The sequence below is a fragment of the Giraffa tippelskirchi genome, chromosome 3 (assembly GCF_054371585.1).
Source record: "Giraffa tippelskirchi isolate mGirTip1 chromosome 3, T2T-mGirTip1v1.2.pri, whole genome shotgun sequence".
In the NCBI taxonomy this organism is placed as follows: Eukaryota; Metazoa; Chordata; class Mammalia; order Artiodactyla; family Giraffidae; genus Giraffa; species Giraffa tippelskirchi.
In genome coordinates this window covers 182,118,272-182,142,932 of record NC_137277.1, presented here as the reverse complement: position 1 = coordinate 182,142,932, position 24,661 = coordinate 182,118,272, and the positions used below count along the sequence as shown (strand labels likewise).

The window sequence follows — 24,661 nt, the reverse complement described above, 5'->3', positions numbered from 1 at the left end:
AAAAATGAAAGCTTCTTGAGAGCAATATCTTCTAGAGCACATAACTGTAGAATAGGTATTCTACATGAAGGAATGAGTTTTGTAACAGCGTGAGCCTCAGTGTACCCACCTGTAATAATGCTTATCTAATAAGATAAGGGGCTTCCCTGGTGGGACAGACGGTAAAGAATCTGCCTGCAATGCGGGAGACCAGGGTTCACTCTCTGGGTTGGGAAGATCCCCTGGAGAGGGGAATGGGAACCCACTCCAGTATTTTTGCCTGGAGAATCCCATGGACAGAGGAACCTAGTGGGCTACGGTCAGTGGGGTTGCAAAGAGCTTGACACAACTGAGCAGCTAGCACAACAACAACAGTAAGATAATCAGGAGTGAAGGAAAAACACTTTCTGATGTTGCCTCCACTCTCAATACTTCTGACACCAGATGTGTGGGTTTACCACACGCCAGTGGTCAGTTTCTCTGGAGTTAAGTTGGGTGTCCTACAATTTAATTCAGTTCTGACACTACCTGGAGTTAGCATCAGATTCCATAAATTAAGGGCTTAGTCCCACAAGGCTCCCCCGACCCCACCCCCTTCAGATGCCAATTGTAAGTCTAGGTTCTTATCTGTCCTTCTGACCAGTGAGCTGTATTGGAGGTGTTCCCATGAGCCCCTCTTCAGGTTCAGCTAGTTTGCTAATCCAGCTCACGTAACTCAGGAAAACATTCACTTACTGGTTTATTATAAAAGGATATAATTCAGGAGCAGCCAGGTAGAAGAGATTCCTAGAACAAGGTATGTAGGAAGAGCGAAAAATTTCCACGCTCTCTCTGGGCACTGACACCCTCCCTGCATCTGCGTGTGGTCACCAGTCTGTGCTTGTGTGTGTGTGGTCACTCAGTCGTGTCTGGTTCTTTGCGACCCCATGGACTGTGCCAGGCTCCTCTGTCCATGGGATTTCCCAGGCAAGAATACTGGAGTGGGTTGGCATGCCCTCTTCTAGGGGATCTTCCTGACCCAGGGATCGGACCCATGTCTCCTGAGTCTCCTGCATTGGCAGGTGGGTTCTTTACCACTGAACCACCTGGGGAGCCCACCAATCTGGAAGCTCATCAAATCTAGTTCAAGAATTTATCGAGTTTAATCTGTACTTCCTCTCCCTACCCCTAGTTTCCTGTCTCAGAGGTTGGTGGGTGGAACTGAAATTTCCAACCTTCTAATTACTTGGTCTTTCTGGTGACAAACCCTACCCACCCTAAGGCTATCAGGGCTTAGGTCACCTCAATAGGTAAGCTCTGTATGCTCCAAAGGAGCCCTTTATGAATAACGAAAGATGCTCCTATCACTCAGGAAATTCCAAGGCTTTCAGGAGCTCTTTGCCAGGAACTGAGGACAAAGACCAAATATACTTTTTATCATACCACATCAAGTACATAGTCCAGTGTCTGGCGCATGGTGAACGCTCTGTAGATGCTAATGTCTGTCCTCTTTCTTAAATTATTTGTTTGGCTAGCCAGTTGATAGCTTTGATTCTGATTCCCATTAGACTTAGGTAAGAAGGACATTATACATCTTAGTGATGAAAAATGGTTATATATATCTTACATAATGCTTTTTTGGCAGAATGCAATCTTTTATAGTGCTTTACATTTTCCTATGGAACCATTAAGCTAAAAAACCCTCATTTAATAGAATAGTTATATTTTAGGAAAGTTTGTCAAAAGGCAACTTTTTAATCATGTAAAATCTATATTTCTGTTATAAAATTGGAGTTATATTTTTGCTTAAAAGATGGTCTTAAAATAAGATAAAATCATAATTTGAAGTGTTACACACATATATATTCTTGACTGTGGGAACTTTTGCTTTGTAACAGCCATGATGGCACAGTGATCTGGGCTAAGGATGTTGACCTAAAACAGAGACTGCCAGGTATTTCTCCAGCAAAGACAGGTTTATTTAGAATTACCAGAGAGTTGCAGTTTGGGGTCTGCAATCATGGCAAGCCAAGTGCAAGCCCCCTCCTGGCAAGGGAAGGGTAAAAGGAAGTTGGGAAGGATACAGCAAACCCAGAGGAGTCTTCCTGCTGGCTCTGCTCTCTGGTAGGTGTGAGAGCTCCCCCTTGGGATCTCCCAACTCCATTTAATTGAGGTTTCTGTTTGTTAATTTTTTGCAGGAGAAATAACTCCTAGAAGCTGTTAAGGGCTGGGTTGTTCAGTTTCCACTTAGCAGTAGAGTCACTCAGCAATCACCTAGAAGATTTTGGCTAATTATTATTTCTTAACAGACTTAGAAGCTATTAACACATCTGTGTTTTTGTAAGGTAACTGGTCCTCACTAAGCTTGCCTTTTTACTACTCTTGGTGACCAAATTAAGGTCAGGGTTATGACTGTGACCCCCAAATTTTGTTATTTAAGAAGCATCCTATCATAAGGAATAATTAATTTTAGAAATTTAAAATTCTAATAAGTTTCATTTTTATTGGACTTTGAAGCTTTGTATATAATCTGTTCCTATGATAGATACAAATTGTTACAGTAAGCATTGGTTTCCTCATCTTCTTCCCCTAAGCCAGTCATTTAGCAGTCTGGTGTTTCACAAGTGAAACTAGCATTAAACCTGAAGAGGATAGGAGAGGCCCTCACAAAGGACACTGTCTTTTGGCCAGAGGAGTCCTATACCTATTGTGATATATTATCTCTTGAAGGTCTGGTGAAACTTGAAGATAATTTTGTTTCCCCTGGACAAAAAGTACTTTGTTATTGTGTTCTGTATTCCAGTTTCTTGCAATAGAAGACAGTTGTGAAGTTGCTCAGTCATGTGCGACTCTGCAATCCCATGGACTATAGCCTACCAGGCTCCTCCATCCGTGGAATTTTCCAGGCAAGAGTACTGGAGTGGGTTGCCATTTCTTTCTCCAGGGGATCTTCCTGACCTGGGGATCGAACCCAGGTCTTCCACATTGCAGGCAGATGCTTTACCCTCTGAGCCACCCTATAGAAGACAGTGAATGCTTTTAAAATGAAAGCATGCAAACAAACAAAAAAGTCATACAATAAAATTTCAAGCTATATAAATGAATGAATGAATGAATGTCCTCCATCTTCTCTGCCACCAGAAAAAGAAAATAGAAAGTAGGACATAGGAAATCAGGGGCTGTATTCCTGTTGTAGAAATCAGTGAGGGACAAGGGTGTTCAGATTCCCAGGCATTCTGGTGTTTCTGCTTATTGATAGACTATCAGTTCCTCCGGAACTCTGCTTTCCTAATCCAGGGCTAGGGGCTTTAACATCTAGGATTCAAATATGACCATTCCTAATCTTAGCACAATATCTTGGTAGAGTAATCTGAACAAAGCGATGTACTATTTGTCTACAGACAGCATAGTTAAAAGAACATAGGCATTGGAGTATGACGTCCCTGGGGTTGAATTTTTTGCCCTACTTCTTTTTGTGTGTGCACTTACATAAAATATTTAACTTCTCTAAATCTATTTCCTCATATGCAAAATGAAGATACATCTACTGCAGACTGTTGCTATGAAAATGAATAAGATTATGTATACAAAGCTCCTAATATAGTACTTGGCACATAGAGGCGCTTGATTAGTGGTAACTTATTATCAATAATAAATGTACATTGTCTTTCCAAAAATGTTTGCTGTAGAAAGTTATTTTGTATTCATGAATTTAAGTTTTTATTGTTGTGAACTGATACTTGGTATCAAGGCCATTCCAAAAGAGACAAACATTTTAACCAGTGCCACTGGAAATCTGGCAGAATGTGGGAGTTCTTTGGGAGTGAGGAACAAAACCACCACCTTCTGCTTAGTGGCATAGTTACTCTCGAGGAGAAAGATAGATCTCACAACTAGTTTTAGAAGAGAATAGTTTAGAAGATCAAGACCAGGGTCTTGATCATAGCATGCTTTCTATTAGTTGTACATACTTATTCAGGATATGGGGAGAGCTCAGTGATCTGAGAATTAGGATGCTTGTTTTTTTTAAAAAATTTTATTGGAGTATAATTGATTTACAATGTTGGGTTAGTTTTAGGTGTACAGCACAGTGAATCAGAGATATATACACACACTCTTTTTTAGTTTCTTTTCCCTTATAGACCATTACAGAGTATTGAGTAGAGTCCCCTGTGCTATACAATAGGTCCTTATTAGGTATCTACTTTATATATAGTAGTATGTATATATCAATCTCAGTCTCCCAGTTTATCCCTTCCCCCTTCCCCAGGGTGCTTGTGATGAATGTATTTTTCTTTTTAATAGTTTTTTTTTTTTCTCCTCTCCCCAGCCGCTCAGATAAAGAACTTGATGAGCCAACTAGGAACTAAGCAGGATTCAAGCAAGCTACAGGAAAATCTGTGAGTAGCTTCCTAACAAGGTTGGGGTTTGTGAGGGCCTTTTGGGGATACACTTAATGCCCTTGCTGCTTGGCAGCTTAGGTTTCAGGCCTGTGAAGTCAGCATGAGAGGCAGTGGGACATGAGGTCATAGCTGGATCTAGAAGAGGAGCAACAAAATACATGAGTGGGTTGTGATCTCCCCTGCCTCTCAGAGTCCTTGGACTCTGCTTTTCTTCCTCCCTTGGACAGCTTAGCAGAACAATTTAGGGAAGTCGAGAGGGAATCCCTACTGCTCTTAAACTGCATTCTGCCTACATGAGCTTCCTTGTTGGCACAGGCCTCCTGATGATCTACGGTACTCGTCTCATGTGTTGGATTTCCAACTGTATATAATATTAAAAATGTATTCAGAATGACCCGAGGAGAGAAGAGTGGAATAGATTCTTTTTATTATGTCCTTCTTGACTCTGTCTCTGCTGTTAGAAGTTCTAGTTTTCATCTTTAACGATATTTTTGTTTCCTGTCCTAGACATTGGGAAGTGAGAGAATGACTTACTGTTAGTACTTTGAGCTTTTTTGAGGGAGACGTGAGGTAGCTGTGGGTATGTTAGTACTGTCTGTGATGCTCAGGCTTTGGATTGACTCTTTTTGGGGGCTTTTGTTTTTTGTTTTGTTATTATTTTTTTTTGCTGTACCATATGGCTGGTTGGATCTTAGTTCACCAAGCAGGGATTGAACCAGTGCCCTCTTCGGTGGAAGGGGGTACCACTGAACCACCAGGAAATTCCCATTTTTGTTTTTTGTTTTTTTGATTCCCTCTTGGTTTTGACTCTCATTTTTTTTTTTTTTTTTTTTGGTTTTGCTTTTTTTTTCTTCTACCTTAGACCCCTTTGCAGTGAAAAAATATTAGTAATTAGTAGTGTGGTTTCTCCGTCCTCCCTTAAAACCTTTGCAGAAATGGCCAGATAGTAGAAGAAACCATGACTGAAAGGAATCTTTTTTGTATTTCTAGTACCTTTCAATCCCATACATCTTTCCCTCTTTAACTTCCTTCCCCCTCTGCTCCTTACATTTTTTTTACACAGTATAGGGCTTCTTTGTTTTGGAGGAAAGAGCCAGAAAGTCAAGCATAAAGCATAGGTAGGGAGCCAAGGATAAAGCTGAAAAAGCACCAGCTTTAAGCACAAACGTGGGAGTTGATCTTTGGAGGTTGTTCCCTAGGGTAGAAGCTGTGCTTCTAATGCACATTTCATCCAACCCCCAGTGCGTGGATTCTGTCACTAGTCAGTGGACTATGACAGACATTAACCATGCAGAACTCTTGGGCAAATCAGTGTGAGAATTTTCAGAGAGAGTTCAACATGTTAAAACTATTAGATTGAGGTGTGGAGGCAGCTGCTCTTGTATTTCTATCAGAACTGCTGAGAATGCTTTTCTTTTCTCCCTAAAGAATTAAAATACCTAATCAGCAGTTTTCATTGAGGTAGGTTCTTTCTACTCGGTAACATGAAGACAACTTGAAGTGAGTTTGACTGGGTGGTACTTTCGGAATTTTGTTGTGAACCTGAGCATCTGGGAATCCATTCCTTCAGGTGCCCTTTCATTCCCTGCATCATGAGACACTCTGAGAACAGACTGATGCTAACAGCTCTCAAGAAGTGAGAATATCCTAAAACATATCTTTTATCTTTTAGGCAACAGTTACAACACTCTACAAATCAGCTTGCCAAGGAAACAAATGAATTACTGAAGGAACTAGGGTCCTTGCCCCTTCCTTTATCTACTTCAGAACAGGTTGGTATTTTCTGGGGTTTTGATTCATTTATTTTGAATAAGAAAAATATTGGTTTTTTTGGAGAGGCAGTATGTAAAACAAACTTGGCCTTCAAACTGAACCTCAGTTTCCTTATCCATAAAATGGATAAGTGTCTATTGTGACAACAGAAAGAATGCATGCACCAGATCTTGCAAGGTATTAGTGGGTACTCAATATGGGTAGCTGCTGTAATAATTAGTAATAATATATTAATATATTAGTAAAATGGGTTTAACTAAAGAAGAATCTCAGTGTTTGCATCTTGTTGGGATTTGATTAGCGCTTTCTGGCTTGATTCTAGTTTGCTTGTATCCATTATCTATAAATTTCAAGCAAACGTCCTTTTTACTTTGCAGTCACTTTCATGCCACATGAAGTCATTTGTAGGTTTCCAGTTAAGGAAATGCTCTGAGAAATAGACTTCTCTACTCAAGTCATTTTCTTCAGTGACCATTTAAATCCTTTAAAGACACAGTTTCTGCTGGAATTCATTGTTCCCTTGATATGCCATGCCTTTCTTTCGCTTGTTCTTAAAGTCAAATGTGTCCCTTCCATTGTAGCTTGACTTTTTAACCTACTCTTTATGGTCTGTCTCACATCCTGTCTCTTCCAGGACAAAAATCTTCTCTATCTTAGACTATTGTGATTTTATTTTGCTTTAGTTTCTATACCATTCATGGGAGCACTTAACTTGCGTTGTTTTTTATTAGTGAATTTTTTAAATGATGATGTTTCGTCTCTGATAGCTCTAAAGATGAAGCCTACCACTTTCCCTTCCTAGATTGTCTGTGAATTGTAACTGTTGGAACATAAAATAATTTTTGTGTGTTGTGATCACCATTTAAAAGAGATGAAACAGAATAGAAATATCAGAGTGTGTAACCATGTAATTAAGGGAAATACTGTTACATGAAACTTTTGTTTCACACATAAGTGTATATATGATGCTAGGTCAAGATGTCACATTCTTATTCTGGATCTCCACCAAAAAAGTTTGAAAATCATCAGTTTAACTCATTCCTGTCAAGGCGTTTAATGAAGTATGTGTTCAGTCTTTGGATTTTTGGCATCCCCTTGCACAAAAGAAAAGAAGCAAAACTAGGTGCTTTGTCATCCTGCTACAAAGTAGCAACCTTAACATAATCACCCTTTGACTCTGCCTCCCTGTGCTGTTTGTGTTGCCTCCCTGTTGGCTGTTTCTCATACTGGACCAGTTCCCCTTGCCATTCATTCTTTCAAATTGTTCCCAAATCACCCCTTTCCTCCTCCCAGCTGTGCACATAGGGAATACACACTTGTAGATAGTTTTAGCAGTAAAATAAGGGAATCTTAAGAGTCTGATGTCAACAGAATGGGCTGCAGTCCATGGGGTCTCAAAGAGTCGGACACAACTGAGCGACTGAACAATAGCAAAGTGTTAAATAGTAGCCTAAGCAAAATAGAAAGTTCAATCTGCTTAAAAAAAGAGTCTAATGTATTCCAAAATCAAATAGAAATTATTTTTGGATTATGCATCTTGTTTCCTTCCATTATCTTGGATCATTCTGTTCAGTTCAGTCACTTAGTCATCTCCGACTCTTTGCGACTCCATGGACTGCAGCACACCAGGCCTCCCTGTCCATCACCAACTCCCAGAGTTTACTCAAACTCATGTCCATTGAGTCAGTGATGCCATCCAACCATCTCATCCTCTGTTGTCCCCTTCTCCTGCCTTCAATCTTTCCCAGCATCAGGGTCTTTTCAAATGAGTCAGCTCTTCGAATCAGGTGCCCAAAGAATTGGAGTTTCAGCTTCAACATCAGTCCTTCCAATGAATATTCAGAACTGATTTCCTTTAGGATTGACTGGTTGGATCTCCTTGCAGTCCAAGAGTCAAGAGTCTTCTCTAACACCACAGTTCAAAAGCATCAAATCTTCGGCGCTCAGCTTTCTTTAGAGTCCAACTCTCACATCCATACATGACTACTGAAAAAACCATAGCCTTGACTAGATAAACCTTTGTTGGCAAAGTTTGGATCATTAAGAACATGAAATAAATCCACAGAGGTATTATCTCTGATGAAATATAAATCCTGGATTCCCTTCCTCCTATTGTGCTGAATATTCTTTTCCTTTTCAATTGTTTCTTTATTTAATGAATCTTAGCCCTGTCATTCATCTTTTTGCTACTGGACTATCAAACCATACATCCTGCTTTCACATTTCTTTCATACTTATGCACTATTATCAGTGATCTTCTAATTGCCAAATCCAGTGGGCTTTTTTTGTTTTTATTCATTTCTCTTTGTTTTATTTGATCCTCCTGTTCATTCTGTCTTTACTGAAACTTCCTTTATCTTCCCATGATTTCTGTAGTCAAGACGACAAAGTAGTTTTCATGTCTCCCAACTCTGGTGACCCCTTTCTGGCCTTTTGTCTCTCTTACCCCAGGTTGAGTCTCAGCGTCTTTCTCTGACTCTGTGTCTTCCTAGAAGTGGGTGTGCCCCAAGGTGCTACCAGTGATCCTCTAATTTTGTTATTTTATGCTTTCTCCCCCAGGAGTCTTTTCTACTTTTATGAGCTTCCTGTGACTTTTATGACTGTGGTCCCCAAATCTTTTTCAAGCCCTCGCCCCTGCACCTCTAAGTACTTGGCCCATATTGCTAATTCCTGCTCTGACATCTCCTCTTTGATATGCTAATGAATCCCTCCTGTTTCACCCAAACCCCTCACTAAGCTGACTGACAGTACTTATTGTCATAAAAAAAAGTTTGTGCCTTTTGACCTAATATTTCCACTCATGCAAATGTTTCTAAGTCCTAAGAAAAAATAACCCAGCTATGCACTCTGGAGCCAGGTTTCCTGGATTTAAATTCTACCCCTGCCATTTACTATATGATCCTAGGCAAACTGCTTAACCTCTCTGTGCCTCATTTTCCAGATCTGTCAAATAGGTACTTTAATAGTATAGGTTGATATATGGATTAAATGAGTTATTATATAAAGTAGTTATAACAATATGATGTGTGATAAGCACTGTATAAATATTAGCTGTTACAACAGGGCTCACTTTAGCTTTATTTATTTGTAATAGTTAAAAGTAGAACAATCTAGAAGGAATGCTTACATAAAATTTACTAGATCAACTTAATGGAGTATTATGTAGCAAAGACCAAATTGTGAAGAGTATGTTAACATGAAAAATGTTTATGATGTACTTAAAAGATAATATTTTTGGATAGTGAGATCGGGAAATGATGTTTTTTCCCCTCTATTATTTAATGTTTATGTAAAAATTAAAATCTCTGGAATGTGATAAAAAGTCCCTCATCTAAATTTGCTTTTAGTGTTACCATCTCTCTCCCAGGTGTGAAATGTGAGTCATCCTTTGACTTTATCCTCCTTTCCCCACAGCCAGTCACATAATGTTTTTTAGACTCATTTCTTTGTATTCTCATTACTGATAACCATGTCTTCCTAACCTTAAACCTTGATTATTGTGGTCATCTTTTTGACTTATTTCATTTTCCCATTCCATTGTGTTCACCACCGTGGACTCATCTTTCTAAGTTATCATTTTGTACACATCATGTTCCCCTCATAGAAATCTTCATTGCTGTTTGTTATTTAGAGGTTGAATCCCAAACTCATTAGCTTGGCATTTAAAACCTGCAGCGGGTGGACTTCCTTGGTGGTCCAGTGTTTAAGAGTCCACCTGCCAATGCAGAGGACACAGGTTCAGTCCCTCATCTGGGAAGATCCTGCATGCCACAGAGTAACTAAGTCTGTGAGCCACAGATACTGAGCCTGAGCCCTTAAAGCCTGTGTTCCGCAACAAGAGAAGTCACTGCAATGAGAAGCCTTTGCACTACAACCAAGAGTAACCCCCGCTCTGGAGAAAGCCAGTGTGAAGCAACAAAGACTTGGACAGCCAAAAATAAGTTAAAAAAATAAAATAAAATAAAACCTGCTGTGGGGACTTCCCTGGTGGTCCAGTGGCCAAGACTCCGCCCTCCCAATGCAGGGGGCCCAAGTTTGATCCCTAGGAAACTAGATCCCACATGCTACAACTAATAGTTCACATTTCACAACTAAAAACTCCACAGGCCACAACTAAAGAACCTACATGCCTGAGTGCATGTGTGCTAAGTTGCTCCTGTCATATCTGACCCTTTTCGACCCTATGGACTGTAGCCTGCCAGGCTTCTGTGTTCATGGGATTCTCTAGGCAAGAATACTGGAGTGGATTGCTGGGGATCTTCCAGACTAGGAGTGGAACCCCTGTCTCTTAGTCTCCTGCATTGGCAAGCGAGTTCTTTATCACTAGCGCCACCTGGGAAGCCCTGCATGCCACAACGAAGATCAAAAGTCCTGCGTGTGCCCCTAAGACCTGGTGTGGCCAAGTAACCTAATCTTTAAAAACGAAAAATAAAACCTGCAGTGACCAGCCCCTTCCCTATTTTTTCAATTTTATCTTTTAGCTATTCTCATGAAAAAACCTTTGGTTCCAGTCAAACTACCTTTTTATAAATCCTCTGCAAATTTCTGCCACCATGCCTTTGCTCACACAGTTACCTTGCATGGCTTCACCTTTCCCCTTCTCTCTGCTATTCATGCCTTACTCTTCCCTTAGTGTCCAGCACCTCTTGAGGCCTTGACCACTTGGATTCTTACTGTTTATACTTGCCTCTGTATAACCTGTAGTACCAATTGACTATTGCAAGTGCTCTCAGTGTGTGTTTTTTGAGACATAGTATCAGTAAACTAAGTAAACATAGCCTGTAACTCTGCAGAATAAGCTTTTAGGTTCTCAAAGATTTTGAACCTCACTACAGTGTGAAGGCAGATGATTTTATGGTGTTCAGGTAAGCTGTGAACTAACTATAGATGAATACAGTTTTTAACATGTTAGCAAGGAAACAGTCTCTGTTTGAGTCCAGTCTAAATCCATAGGTGTTTATTCTGCTTTTAGATTCTCCTGGGAACCAAAATTCTGAACTGTGGTTCCCTCTGAGATTTCCTTACAAGGTAAAAGATACCCAGTTCACAGGTTTGTCAGAATGAAAGAAGGAACACTCTGACTTGGCCTATAATATTAACCAGAGATTTGGGTTAGAAAAGAGCAAGTTCATTCATTTAAGGAAGAGCCTATTTCACGGTTCTTTTCCTAGTTGGGAATTTTTAGGGGGTGTACTTTTGCTTTTAAAGGGAATTAAAACCAAATGATTCTGGGTTAATTTGGAATTTTAAGTTCTTGTTTAATTTCCCAGCGCCAGCAGAAACTTCAGAAGGAACGTCTCATGAATGACTTCTCTGCAGCCTTAAACAGTTTCCAGGCCGTGCAGAGAAGGGTGTCTGAAAAGGAGAAGGAGAGCATTGCCCGAGCAAGAGCTGGATCTCGTCTTTCTGTGAGTTTATTTCCAAAAGAAGACCTCTGCAAATTTCAGGATGTCCTTTCCTAAGTTAAAAAAAATTTTTTGACCATTTGTCTTTGCTTACTATCCCTCCAAATAATAAACGTGGACATTAGCTGCTATGAAAATGTCAGATTGGTATAACCTTTGTTAAAAAAGTATATATACTGTCAAAGACTGGAAAGGAATATGGACAAAGACTTACAAAAATGACAGAATTATGTGTAATTTTCTTTTTTCTTTTTCATTGTCATATTGATCTTACGTTAAAAGCTTTTTAAAAAGAAAGGATAAATCCGTTTCCTAGAATGTGGCAGGCTAGGTTATTTGGACTAGCCTTCTCTTTGAAAAGAATTAACAACTACTAGATTTTAATAACCCAATGTCTCAAAAATATCGAAGAGCCATGAAAATATTAAGATCAAAGTCTAAGAGAAGGTGTGAACATAGAGATAAGCAGAGCACCACAAAAAACTACTTTTCCACTGAGTACATTTACTGAGGGCAAACGTGAATTCAACTTTGATGTCCTTATGGCATGAAGTCAAAGTAATGGGTCCATGCAAAGTGGATATTGTAAAAGAAGGTGCTGCTCAAATTAAACTGGGCCCTAAAAAAATGAAAAGTAACCCTTCCCCTCCCCTAGCAGACTGCTAAAAAGATTGCATTAGCCCTGAGGATGGCAGGAGGGAGGGGACATCCAGACAGTAAACTGTACCACAAAGAAATCTTCAGGCAAATTTGCTGCCCAAATTCATACTACCTGAATGGTCCAAAAGCCTGAAGCTTCCAGTAGTCCTGGTCTGGTCGAGTACCTTCGTGCCAGACAAAAACAAATACAAATTATCTCTGTTCAGATACTTTTATCCTAGCCCCCAAAGAATACCGGCAAATAATTTTTGCAGTGTAATGAACAACCCAGGGTACACAAAGGATGTAATGCAACAGGAACCTTCCTACCTGACCAGTGGTAGTATGAGTTGGAACAACCACTGGAAAACATTTTGGCTATAACTTCAGAACACATGCACGCCTTATGACCCAGCCGTTCTACCCCAGAGAACTCTGTGTGTTTGTACCAGGATATAAGTACAGGAGTGTTCATAGCAACATTACTTGTAGCAGTCAAAAATCAGCAACATTCCAATGTCAATTAACAATAGAAGAGATAAATACGTGGTGGTACTATAATATATTACAACAGAGAAAATGAACCATAGTTATATTTAGCATCAGGAATGGATCTGGCATAATCTAATGTGATCCAGTCAAAGCATGAAAGAATACAAACAGTATAATTCCATTCATGTAAAATTCAAAATCAGATAAAATATTAAATATTGATATGTACCAATATTTTAAAAATATAAGAAAATGGTGGCCAAAAAGTCAGGATAATGGTTACTAAGAGAAGAGGGAGGTGGTTGTTATTGGGGAAGGGCACAGAGGTGGGCTTTAGGATACTAGCAGTGTTTCGTTTCTTGATCTGGGGAAAGTGAAAACTAATGATAAAACCCACTGTATTCCTCCGGGTGGGTAGAATTTTGAAATTTTCTTTATTTTGCTTAACTTTTTGATTACTGTTATCATAAAAAAGGGAAAGTTTTTCTTTTTAAATATATTGCTCTTTTAACTTTTTTTCTTAGTTGTTAAATTACAAAAGTAATGTATCATTAGACTGATTTTTGAAGTCAGTTTGTTACTTTAGAACCTGATATGCTTTAAAGATCTATTTAAAAAAAAAATCTTTACAAGTTCTGAAATTTTGTTTGCCTTGTACGTTTTCAATTCTTTCCCTTAATCCACCTCTCTCCAAATTTTAAAATAAGTTATCACTGTTATTAATTTTTATTCCTTTCTCTCACCATGTTCTCTCCATCCTACTTGGTATGGTTTTGATTCTGAACCCAAAGTGGAATGCAGATTGGCTTTTGACTACTTCACACCCATTTTCTAGTAAAGACAGATTGCCAGAGCCCTGTGTCATCTTATAGATCCTATCAGAGCCAAAGGATGTTGCTTCTTTATACTGTAGCTAAAGGAGGCCATTGTGTGTATGTGAGTGTGTGTGTGTGTGTCTGTGACATGTTTGTGAATAACAGCAGCAATAATGCCATCTACTTTCTAGGTGGAGGAGAGGCAGAGAGAGGAACAGCTCGTCTCCTTTGACAGGTAAAGGAATTATTCTAAGGTAGATTGTTGAGATGGGATTTTATACTTTATACTTACTTTTAATTTTAAAAATCAGTGAGAAAAAAGGAGGAAAAATAAAGGGACCCCTGGGGTCAGTTCAGTTCAGTTGCTTAGTTGTGTCTGACTCTTTGTGACCCAATGGACTGCACCACGCCTGGCTTCCCTGTCCATCACCAACTCCTGGAGCCTGCTCAAACTCATGTCCATCGAGTTGATGATGCCATCCAACCATCTCATCCTCTGGCGTCCCTTTCTCCTCCTGCCTTCAATCTTTCCCAGCATCAGGGTCTTTTCCAGTGAGTCAGTTCTTCGCATCAGATGGCCAAAGTATTGGAGCTTCAGCTTCAGCATCAGTCCTTCCAGTGAATATTCAGGACTGATTTCCTTTAAGATTGACTGGTTTTATCTCCTTGCAGTCCAAGGGACTCTCAAGAGCCCTGGGGTAGGTAATTTATAATCCATCAAATTTAAAAAGTCAAAACAGTGGGCTTTTCCATGATCTTTGAATTATGAAAGGGATAATTTCAAAGTGAATAAAAAACTTTCAAGAAATCTCTGATGTCTGTGTGTTGAGGAGAGGGTTTGGCTCAAGAGGAATAAATAGAAACCCCCAAAACCTACAAATTAGGAGGGCTGAGATTTTACCTGTAATTCAGATATAAGTTCTTCAAAGTTCCTGGGTTTCTGTTTACTCATCCCTAAAACGGAGGCAACCCTAGAAAAAGCAAATGATTTGTATCTACAAGACATCTCCTTTCTCCTCCAAACTGAATTAACTAATTCCATAGTAATGTATTGATGGTATTAGTTCAGAACATACAGTATTTTGTCACAGGTATGCACCTGTCTTGCCACCACTATACTATGAGCCCCTCAGAGGCCTGGAGTGCTCTCTCACTCAGTTTTGTATCTCCAGCCCATGGAGAAAATTCTCTAAGTATTGTGGAGATGACATGTGATTTATGTGTGCTACTGGAAAGGTGCTTAATACTGAATTTTCAAAGTACATGTCTCGTATGTCATATGCCTCTCTTCTAAATATGGTACCAGAAAAGAAGAGTTGTAACATTTGATTAGCTTTTTTACTTTGGTTTTCTTTTTTTTTTTTTTTGATTTATTTCATTGAGGATGATCTCTGTTTTCATAAGTGTGTTTAGATTATCCACACTCATTATTTTTTTCTTTTTTTTAATGTTTATTTTCTATTTTTTAACTTCACAATATTGTATTTGTTTTGCCACACATTGACATGAATCCACCCACACTCATTATTATCAATATGTTTATATTTAGGTGTACCATTCTATTATATATATTCTTTTGTCTCTTTTTCTGTTAAGAGCCATTTAACAGCCTCGAAGAGATTCTTGAAAACCAGGAGATATGATTCTGTCAGACTAATTGGTGAAACACTGACAGGTCACTTAACCTACTCTTCTCTACCCATTTAGTACCTGAGATACCAACACAGCTTGCACTTCGAGAGTGCCCTGGGAGAGAATGGCCAGAGATTTCAAATCTCTGCCCGCTTCTTGTCTAGCAAGATTATAGAGTGTATCCCTGAATAGAAACAGCAAGGAGTCCCATCCCTTGTAATTCTGCCTCCTCTTAGTTTTGCCCGTGAAAGCTGAGACTTGGTTTCCTTGGTGTTACCAGTTCTTTGCCTCTGGATGTGAAGAATGTGACCCCCAGGGACTTGTATTGTTACCAGAGGAGTTGGAGGCCTGGTACGTCTTTGGACAGGCTCTGCTGACAGCAGAGATGATATGTCTTATGTCCACCTTTGCGGGGAGGAATCAGCCCTTGTGCTTGTCTCCCTGCAGCCATGAGGAGTGGAACCAGATGCAGAGACAGGAGGATGAGGTGGCCATCACTGAACAGGACCTGGAGCTTATTAAGGAGAGGGAGACGGCAATTCGGCAGCTGGAGGTGAGGGCCAGGTCATGTTTTTTGTTTGACTCAGTGTATCTGCAATCTGGTTTTTCTTTTAGTGATTATGAGAAAGGATGAAATGAGTTGTACGGTTTGCATATTATGTCTCAGTGTAATCATGGTGACTTTGAACTATTCGTGTGATCGTATCAGGATTCCCTGGTACCTCAGCTCATAAAGAATCCACCTGCCATGCAGGACACCCTGGTTTGATTCCTGGGTTGGGAAGATCTGCTGGAGAAGGGATAGGCTACCCATTCCAGTATTCTTGGGCTTCGCTGGTGGCTCAGCTGGTAAAGAATCCGTCTGCAATGCGGGAGACCTGGGTTCAATCCCTGGTTTGGGAAGATCCCCTGGAGAAGAAGGGAACGGCTACCCATTCTAGTATTCTGGCCTGGAGAATTCAGGCCACAAAGAGAATTTAGGGTCACAAAGAGTCAGACACGACTGAGCAACTTTCACACTTCACTAGGATGGTATCGGTCATGGTGCCTGAGGATACCTGGACCCCCTCCTCAGTCACCAGATTTTATATGGTCTCCATGAGAATACCCATAGAGAACAGAGCAAGGCCAACAGATACTTTATTGCTCATTAAGATATTGTCCCCAAACCTCAATGCCAATCTCTAGGTTCGGTGGGGCTCTACAGAGAGCCCTTTGCTTAGTCTGAATAACTCAGAATAAAGACAGGCCAAAAGGTTTGCTCCATTTTTGTGCATCCGAAAGTCCAATCCAAAATTGTGGGTATCCCATCAGTGAGTCAGAGAAACAGGAACAATTTTTGAGGTGAGGGGAGAGAGAGAGGTCTCAAGGCCTTTCTTACCTGAGTTTCCAACTTTACTTTTTTGCATGATGACCAGTAAAATATCCTTAAACCTGAGTACTTTTCTCCATGGAGATGGAAGACTGCCATCTTGGGGGCAGTCAGGGAGGAGGGTTGTAGAGAGGAGAAACTTTGATCTCCTCCTTGACCTTCATCTGTGGCAGTGGTTCTGAACCCTGACTGCACTTTTAGAATCACTTGGAGATTTTTTTTTAATGCCCCAGCTCTTCTCATCCACCCACCAATTACTAGTTTGAACTGAGTGTGATTTTCTTATTTTTTTATAGGTTAAAAATGGGCAAACATCCACAGGAAGCCCTGGGTGAGGCCATTTTTTATCTTACAAACTTCCCAGGTGATTACAAAGTGCAGTCAAGGTTGAGACACACTGCCCTAGAGCCTTCTGTTTGTTTTCTTGATACTTCTTTTTATTTATTTATTTATTTTTTATTGACGGATAATTGCTTTACAGAATTTTGTTGTTGCCCTCTGTTTTTTGATGAAACAGTTCATCCTTTTGCTCATACTTAGTCATCTCTGACTCTTTGTGACCCCATGGACCGTAGCCCGCCAGACTCCTCTGTCCAGGGGATTCTCCAAGCAAGAATCCTGGAGTGGGTTGCCATTTCCTACTCCAGGGGATCTGCCCAACCCAGGGATCGAACACACATCTCCTGTGTCTCCTGCATTACAGGTGGATTCTCTACCGGCTGAGCCATCGGGGAAAGCTGAAGTTTGACTTCAAAGATGTCATGTGTTTTGTTTTTCATCTATTGCTACTAATCATCTAATTGATTCTTTAACATGAGAAATCCTGTCCAGCCAAGAGTAGAGTGAGATGTGTGGAGCTGAGGAGAGGAGTGTAATGGACATTTCACATTCAACAGAATCAAGGTCTAATTCCTTAGCCATTGCATTTTCGTATCCAGTCATTTCCTGCACCTAACATGCAAACCCTGTTCTAACAGTGCAGCAGCACACTCCTGTGTTTCTCTTCTACTCCCACTCCATACTTCTCACACTCTGGTCACCAAATATGTGTTTTTTCCCCCACATCAAGCAATTCTGCCACATCATCAGGATGTGCTACAGTGAAACTTAGTTCTAACACTGTCTTCCTGGAGTTAGCCTCAGATCCCACAGATTGAAGGTTCAATCCCACAAGACTGACCCCCTTTCCGTGACTTCAGGTGCCAGTTGCACATCCAGGTTGTCACCTGTGCTCCTGACCAACAGGTTGGAAATTGGAATTTCTCACGAGCCCCTCCTTGGGTTTGATTAATTAGCTAGAGCAGCTCACAGAACTCAAGAAAACAGTTTACTCATTAGGTTACTGGTTTATTATAAAAGGATACAACTCAGGAAGAGCCAGATGGAAGAGATGCATAGGGCAAAGTAAATGGGCAGGGGTACATGGCTTCCATGGGGCTTGCTCACCGGCGAAGAATCCACCTGCAGTGCAGGAGATTCAGGAGACGTGGGTTCAATCCCTGGGTCAGGAAGATGCCCTGGAGGAGGACGTGGCAACCCACTCCAGCATTCTTGCCTGGAGAATCCCATGCACAGAGGAGCCTGGTGGGCTACAGTCCATAGGGTCGCAAAGAGTCGGACACGACTGAAGCGACTGAGCACACACGCATGCATGGCTTCCACGCTCTCTCCAGGCCCACTACACTGCCCATATCGGCATGTGTTCACTAACCAAGACGCTCGCATGATTGATTACATGGCCTTTGGTGATTGATCTAACCTGGAGCCCTCCTCCCCTCCCCAGAGGTCAGAATTGGGGCTGAAAATTCCAACCGACTAAACACCAGATTGGTTCCCCTGGCAACTAGCCCCCATTCTTAGGGGTTTTCCAAAAGCCAAGCTATTAACATAAACTCAGGAGTGGTTGAAAGGGTTTGTTTTGAATAAAAAAAGGACATCTTTATCTCTTTTATCACTTAGAAAAAAATTTTAGGAGCTCTGTGCTGGGATTGGGACAAAGACCAAATATATATTTCTTATTATGAATCATAATATCCTACCCATGTTACAGCCAAACTGGACTGTTTGTTCTTTAACCCAGTTACCTTTCTATGTATATGGCTTCTTAAGTCCTGCCTCTTCTGCCATAGTCTTCCTTCTCTGCTTGAGGTCCTATACCATATATTAGTCATTTACCATATAATACCCTTTCTTCTTACTTACCTTATTGTATACTGATCCCTCTACCCCACCCCTACCCCCAGATAACTATTATTAAGCCCTTTTATATTCACAGCAACTAGCCAACTGTCCCAACTATAGCAGACTCTTAACAAGTAACTGAGGTGTTGGCTAGAACTGTTCTTGCCAAGTTGTGATCAGGAAGTCATTGCTTTGAAGGTATAATTTTTTTATTATAGCATCTGAGAGGCAGCGCGTTGCTTATTGAAAGAGCGTGGGCTTTCGGAATATAATCCTGGCCGCAGTGCTTGGTCTCCTCACTGATGAGCTGTGTGACTAGACAAGTTACATAACCTCTCTGAGCCTCATTATCCTCAAAGAAGACACTTACTTCATAGAGTTACTGAATGATTAATTCAACTATCAAGGGGATATAGTAACAAAACATCGTGAACTTTTAAAAAGACTATTTATTTATTTACTTATGACTGCACTGGGTCTTTATTGCTACCCGAGGGCTTTCTCTAGGTGCAGAGAGCTGGAGCTGTTCTTTGTTGTGGTGCGCAGGCTTCTCATTGTGGTGGCTTCTCTTGTTGCAGAGCACAGGCTCTAGAGTGCAGGCCAAGGATCAGACATGTGTCTCCTGCCTTGGCAGATGGAGTCTTTATCACTGGACCACCAGAGAAGCCCATCATGAACTTTTAATTCTCAGTTTTGCCACGTGCTAGCTGTGAGACCTTAGGACGAGTCATTAAACCTCTTTGAGCCTTGACTTTCCTCTTCTGTAGAATGGAGATAATACATGTCTTATTGGGTTGTCATGAGGACCAGTTAAGTAATAGTTAATAATAGCTACCACTTATGAAGTGGTTATTGCATAGTTCTAAGAACTTTTTATTTAGTACTTCTGAAAACCCTATGAGATGGTTACTGTCATCGTCCACATTTTAGTAGGGAGGTCCAGACAAGTTCTTAATTTAAGGTTGAACAAGACTGTGGAGGGTTAACAGTCTTTTGTAACTGATAGTCAGGTTCCAAGAGACTGTGCTTCTAATTACCTACCTAGCATAGTACTCTGCATACAGAAGTCACTTAGTAAGTGTTAATAATTAACTTTATTTTCATTTTCTGTTTATAGAGAAAGCATGATTTATAAGCTTTAAAAACACATGTGTTATGTTAATAGCCAGAACTTTAGGTAAGTAGAGGAAATTAATCTTCCAACATGTTACTTAATGTTGGTTAATTTTTGTGTGTGTGTGTTCCTTAGGCTGATATTTTGGATGTCAATCAGATATTTAAAGATTTGGCCATGATGATCCACGACCAAGGTGATCTCATTGGTATGTATTATTGATACCTTTAACATAGAGGTGAGTGGATAGTTTTTGTATGCAAAGAAGTCAGTAAGCTGTGTCTTAGGAATCTAGGAGTACCATTTAAAAATCACTAAATTCATTTTCTTAGCAATTTTCTTACGTTGTCAAATGTGGAAGTTAAAATGAGGCTTCCATGATTAGCCCAGTCACTTGCCGTAGCCTCATGGTAAGTCTTTGGCTGTTTAGGGAAATAGCTGTCAGCTTCTCAGTTTTTATCTCCAGAAACTTGCACAACTATGGGATTCGAAACACTTTTAAAAAAAACTTTTTATTTGGAAATAATTTCAAGTTCACAGAAAGTTGCAAAAATGAAAATAACAAGGAAGTCTTTTATAAGCTTTACCTAGATTTACTTCTTGTTAACATTCTACCCCATTTGCTTTTTATTTGCACTCTTTCTATGTACTTACCTGATTTTTTTCTGAACTGTTTGTGCATGATTTGCATACTTCATAACCCTCTACCTCTAAATAATTCTTCAGTGTTTATTTCCAAAGAAGAGGGCTGTTCTCTTATGGGGCTGGTAACTTTTGATCTCATGGCAGGATAGTTGGAGTGATGGTGGTGAACAGGACCCTCAGCATCAGAATTCTCTTCAATTTGCAGTCTTGAAACATCCGACTGTGGTAAAACATCCACTGCCCTTCTTTTTTGCAGACAGCATAGAAGCCAACGTGGAAAGCTCAGAGGTGCATGTAGAAAGAGCTGCTGACCAGCTACAGCGAGCTGCTTACTATCAGGTAAAAGCAGGTACAAAAGAAAGTCACTCTGTGCTGTAGACTGTAGGGGCCATCAGAGTCACTGACACACTGAGAACAGCTGCAGCCTTTTGTTTAGTCTTAAGCTGGAGGCAGGTAGTCATAATTGCCATCCCAGCTCCATTTTTAGTATTTTCTTTTGCAGAGAGATCTACTAAAAAGGCATCAGTCTTTGAATAAACTGACATAGAAGCCTCTTAGCTACAAAGCTATCCCTGTAAGCTAGCATGATACCTAATTTGGGATAAGGCTAATTTTCTAACCTAAACAGCTGAAATTTGTTTCAGTTAGGATAGTAATAGGTACAAAGTAGGACTTTGCAGATAATGTATGTTGACTGTTGCCACAGAAAATGGACAGAGACTCAACTTGGACTGCTGTTTATGTATGAATTAATTGGTGCTTATCATATGGGGGTTATTTTGCTGTGAACAAATAGAGGTTAATTGTTCTACTTTCTGTAAAGTGATATTTTTCTACATATTAGTTGAAACTCTGGTTTTACGAACTTTATCCGGGTCCTCACCTCAGTTTACACATGTTGTGAATGAGGTCCTTCTCATTTCTCCTCAACCTGGTGTTGCATGGCTTTTTAGAAACAAATAGCATTTAGTCATTTACCATGTTCCTAAGATAATTTTATTTCCCCTGGGACTGTTCTTAAAGAAATTTGTATTTAACAATAGTTTCCTTTTAAAAATTGAGTGATGACTTTAATATCCAACAGTAAAGAACAATCAAGTAAATTATATACATCCACTTCATGTTATTTTATGTGGGAATTAAAAAGATGTTTATGAAGAGTTTATAATATCACAAATTTTATTCTAAAATATTGAGTGAGAAAACCATCAGACATGATACAGTATGGTCCCAATTATGTCAGATAAATGTGCCTGGATAAAAGATCAAAAGGAAATACAATTAAAATGTCAACTGTTTTATCTGTGGGTGATTATTTTCTCTTCTGCTTGTCTGTATTTTTTACAGTGAACATAAAATTTTATAATAGGTATAAAACCTTTATTCAAATAGACATGTACAAATAACTTATTTTATGGCAAATAACGCCTTGCAACATAAATATAAACAGTTCCTTTGCAAAATTGTATTTGGGAGCATTGAATGAGAACTTTCACTGCTGTCTAGCACTGGTACCTTGAGATTTTTGAGAAGGTGTCTGCATAATCATACACAGAGTTTAATTTTGCATTACCAGGAGGCCGATTGGTGAAGCACACTCTTGGAGTCTTATAAACATCTTTTACTTGTTTCATGAGTATCTTCTTTACATATTTCTCTCCTCAGAAAAAATCTCGCAAGAAGATCTGTATCCTGGTGCTTGTCCTGTCAGTGATTATTGTAATCTTGGGATTTATTTTGTGGCTAGTTAATAAATGAAGTGATTGCCTCCAGCTTCTCCCGCTGAGCTGTTTTCAAGGGCAAGTGCTTGTTGGAGTCTTGCCAGAACAAACTGATCATAAGAAGAGAGACTACACCAGAATGTCTTGTAATAATTTAGTTAGAAACTAACTACTAACTAGTCCTTGGAATTAGTGACCTATGGAGACAGTATTTATCAATTTGTGTATACATTTTATTGATTTCTAAAATTAAGAATTAATTTATGTGGATTTTCTTTTCTCTTGTATTCTGATTGCTCATCATCCCAAGTGTTTACTGAAAATTCCATTCTAGATATTCTTGTTTTGGTAGGTTAACACTACAGTCTTGTAATATTGTCTTTTTATGTATATACGAGATTTACCTTTTTACTAGCAACTGAGATAGAATTACTTTCGGTTACCCAGCACATTGGAGTTTGTCAGAAACTGTATAATAAGCCAGCAGTTTTTATTATTTAACATTTTAATTTGAATTTCTAAGAAGCCTGTTCCCTATATGCTTTGAAAAATTTTGGCAATGTATTTAACTAGAGAGTAAAAAATTGCACATGTGATCCAGATTAAATGAGACGTAATGATTTGAGCTGGCCAGCTATTGGGGATATGTGTTAATCTGGGTTTAAAGTTTATTACTTGTTAGTGTCATTGACTGCAGTTCATCCATATATATGCTAAACCATCTTGTCCACTTTTTGAAGAGGTTAATTTAATTAACATTACGATGCTCCATGGCGTTCCTCTCCCACCTGTCTGTATAGAATGGGAGAATTAGACAAAGCATGCTTTTGGAAAGCAAATAGAATTGTTTGAAATGATTTAATCTTTTGTTGTTGTTGCTCAGTTGTGGTTCTACATTCCTGGTAAATGATGACTGTTGCCATCAAAAGGCTGCCCCCTACCCTAATAAGGTTTGCTGGGCATTTGGTGGCAGGAAAATTTTAAAAGCTAGACTGAAGTTGGTTTAAAATTTAGTCCTGTGAACTGGCAAGAAAGCAAAGAAAAGTTTCTTTTTTTGTAAATAATATTGGTTTGGAATAGCGATGTTAGAATTACCCTAATTTATGAACAAGAGGTTAATCTCTCCATGCATTGTTTTAGACAAAAAAAAGTTTCAATAAAAGATTGCTGTCTTGTAATATAAATGTTGTCCACTCCCCTTTTTCACAGGTTTAGGGAAGTTACAGGGGAAGTAATTTTTTTAGGTTCTCAATAAATGTGAACTGGGCCAACAATTTCAGTTCATCCTTTAATGAATTAGAGGATTTGGCTGGGTATATTTATATTTACTTCTTCCATTCCTTTTAATGTTACTTAATCTTCTTTTACTAAAATAATGTGAACAGCAGGGAAACAAGGGCTAAATACTTAAGTTTCTTTGCACTCTTGCACCATTTCACCCTCGTAATACAAATAAACATTTTAAAAGCTTCTATTATAAGTTTCTATGCGTTAACATCCTAATGCAGTAGATATCGGATGATGTGCTGTCCAGAGAAAAACTGAGACTGCAAGAAAACTAGAAGTCAAGTGAGGATTGGTTGGGGGTGGAAGAGGCCCTTTCCTTGAAGAACAGAATAGAGCTGTTGGGGTGTCACAGAGGCCCAGGCAGCAGCTTCAGAGCTAATTCCTTGGTTCTACAATCACTGCCCCTTCAGCTCTAAATTATAGTTGGACCTGAATACATCATTTATAACACTCGGCAAGAAAAAAAAGGCTTGATTGTAAAAAACAAAACACTTTTCAGTTTGGGTTAAATGAAGACACCATAGTTCTGTTCTATAATACTATGTAATCCCATGGTGGTGTGGTGGTAATAGTAATCACGGGTCAAATATGACCTCGGCCTAGAACTGCAATGGCCTGGAACTTGTAGTTGTTACCAAGAGGTTCTGCTAAGTGGGCCTAACAAACCTGTTCACAGAATCATCCTTATCTGTGCTTCATCAACCTTGAGGGCACCATGGTTTAGGGCAGTGATGTTCTTAACCGTGGCTTCACATTAGAAACAAAAAAATACTGATATCTCGGTACCCCTGCCACAAGATTCTAATTAAGTTAGTGGGGGTTATAGCTTGCATATAGGGGCTTTTAAAGCTCCAGATAATTCTCAGGTATAACCGTGGTTGAAAACCATTGGTTTGAAGGTCAAAAACTAGATGGGGGTACAGAAGGCCTGGAGAATCTTAACTCTCTCGTTTACTCGCTGTAGGTATTTGAACAAGTTACTTAACCCATAGGCCCCAAGTGTCCTCAGTTGCTCTCTCACAGCTTTAAATTCTCTGATTATAAGGATGACAGGGGTTTAGTTTGAACATACAAATTCTGTTTGTCTCTGTATTCCTTTCCTTCTCTCTTTCTCCCTTTCTCCTTTCTTTATGGAATGTTTTCTCTTCAAGTGAATTAAAACTGTAGTACTGTAGTATAGGGTAGAGTAGTGTCATGTGGGCCACTTCCTCTGAATATTCGAGA

The 24,661-nt window shown here is 39.6% G+C and overlaps 1 protein-coding gene and 1 long non-coding RNA gene across 4 annotated transcripts in view; one reads left to right on the top strand and one right to left on the bottom strand.

The window, feature by feature from the left end:
• The window catches only part of STX12 (syntaxin 12), a 31,823-nt gene extending 8,489 nt beyond the window's left edge, over positions 1–23,334 (top strand). For 2 of the 3 annotated variants that reach the window (XM_081586338.1, XM_081586339.1), the window contains 8 exons: positions 4,289–4,358; positions 6,034–6,133; positions 11,405–11,542; positions 13,677–13,720; positions 15,565–15,670; positions 19,920–19,992; positions 20,686–20,768; positions 22,095–23,334. In XM_081586338.1, the coding sequence (XP_081442464.1) occupies positions 4,289–4,358; positions 6,034–6,133; positions 11,405–11,542; positions 13,677–13,720; positions 15,565–15,670; positions 19,920–19,992; positions 20,686–20,768; positions 22,095–22,187 (707 nt within the window). In that variant the 3' untranslated portion in view covers positions 22,188–23,334. Of the gene's footprint in view, positions 1–3,755; positions 4,156–4,288; positions 4,359–6,033; positions 6,134–11,404; positions 11,543–13,676; positions 13,721–15,564; positions 15,671–19,919; positions 19,993–20,685; positions 20,769–22,094 lie in introns of those variants that run through there. The other variant, XM_081586340.1, reaches the window with a different exon arrangement.
• Positions 19,102–22,942, bottom strand: LOC145543751 (uncharacterized). Its single transcript, XR_014081011.1, has 2 exons — positions 20,439–22,942; positions 19,102–19,431 (listed from the first exon to the last, which is right to left on the bottom strand). It is a non-coding gene; the product is annotated as an uncharacterized LOC145543751 (long non-coding RNA).
• Positions 23,335–24,661: the final 1,327 nt, after the last annotated feature.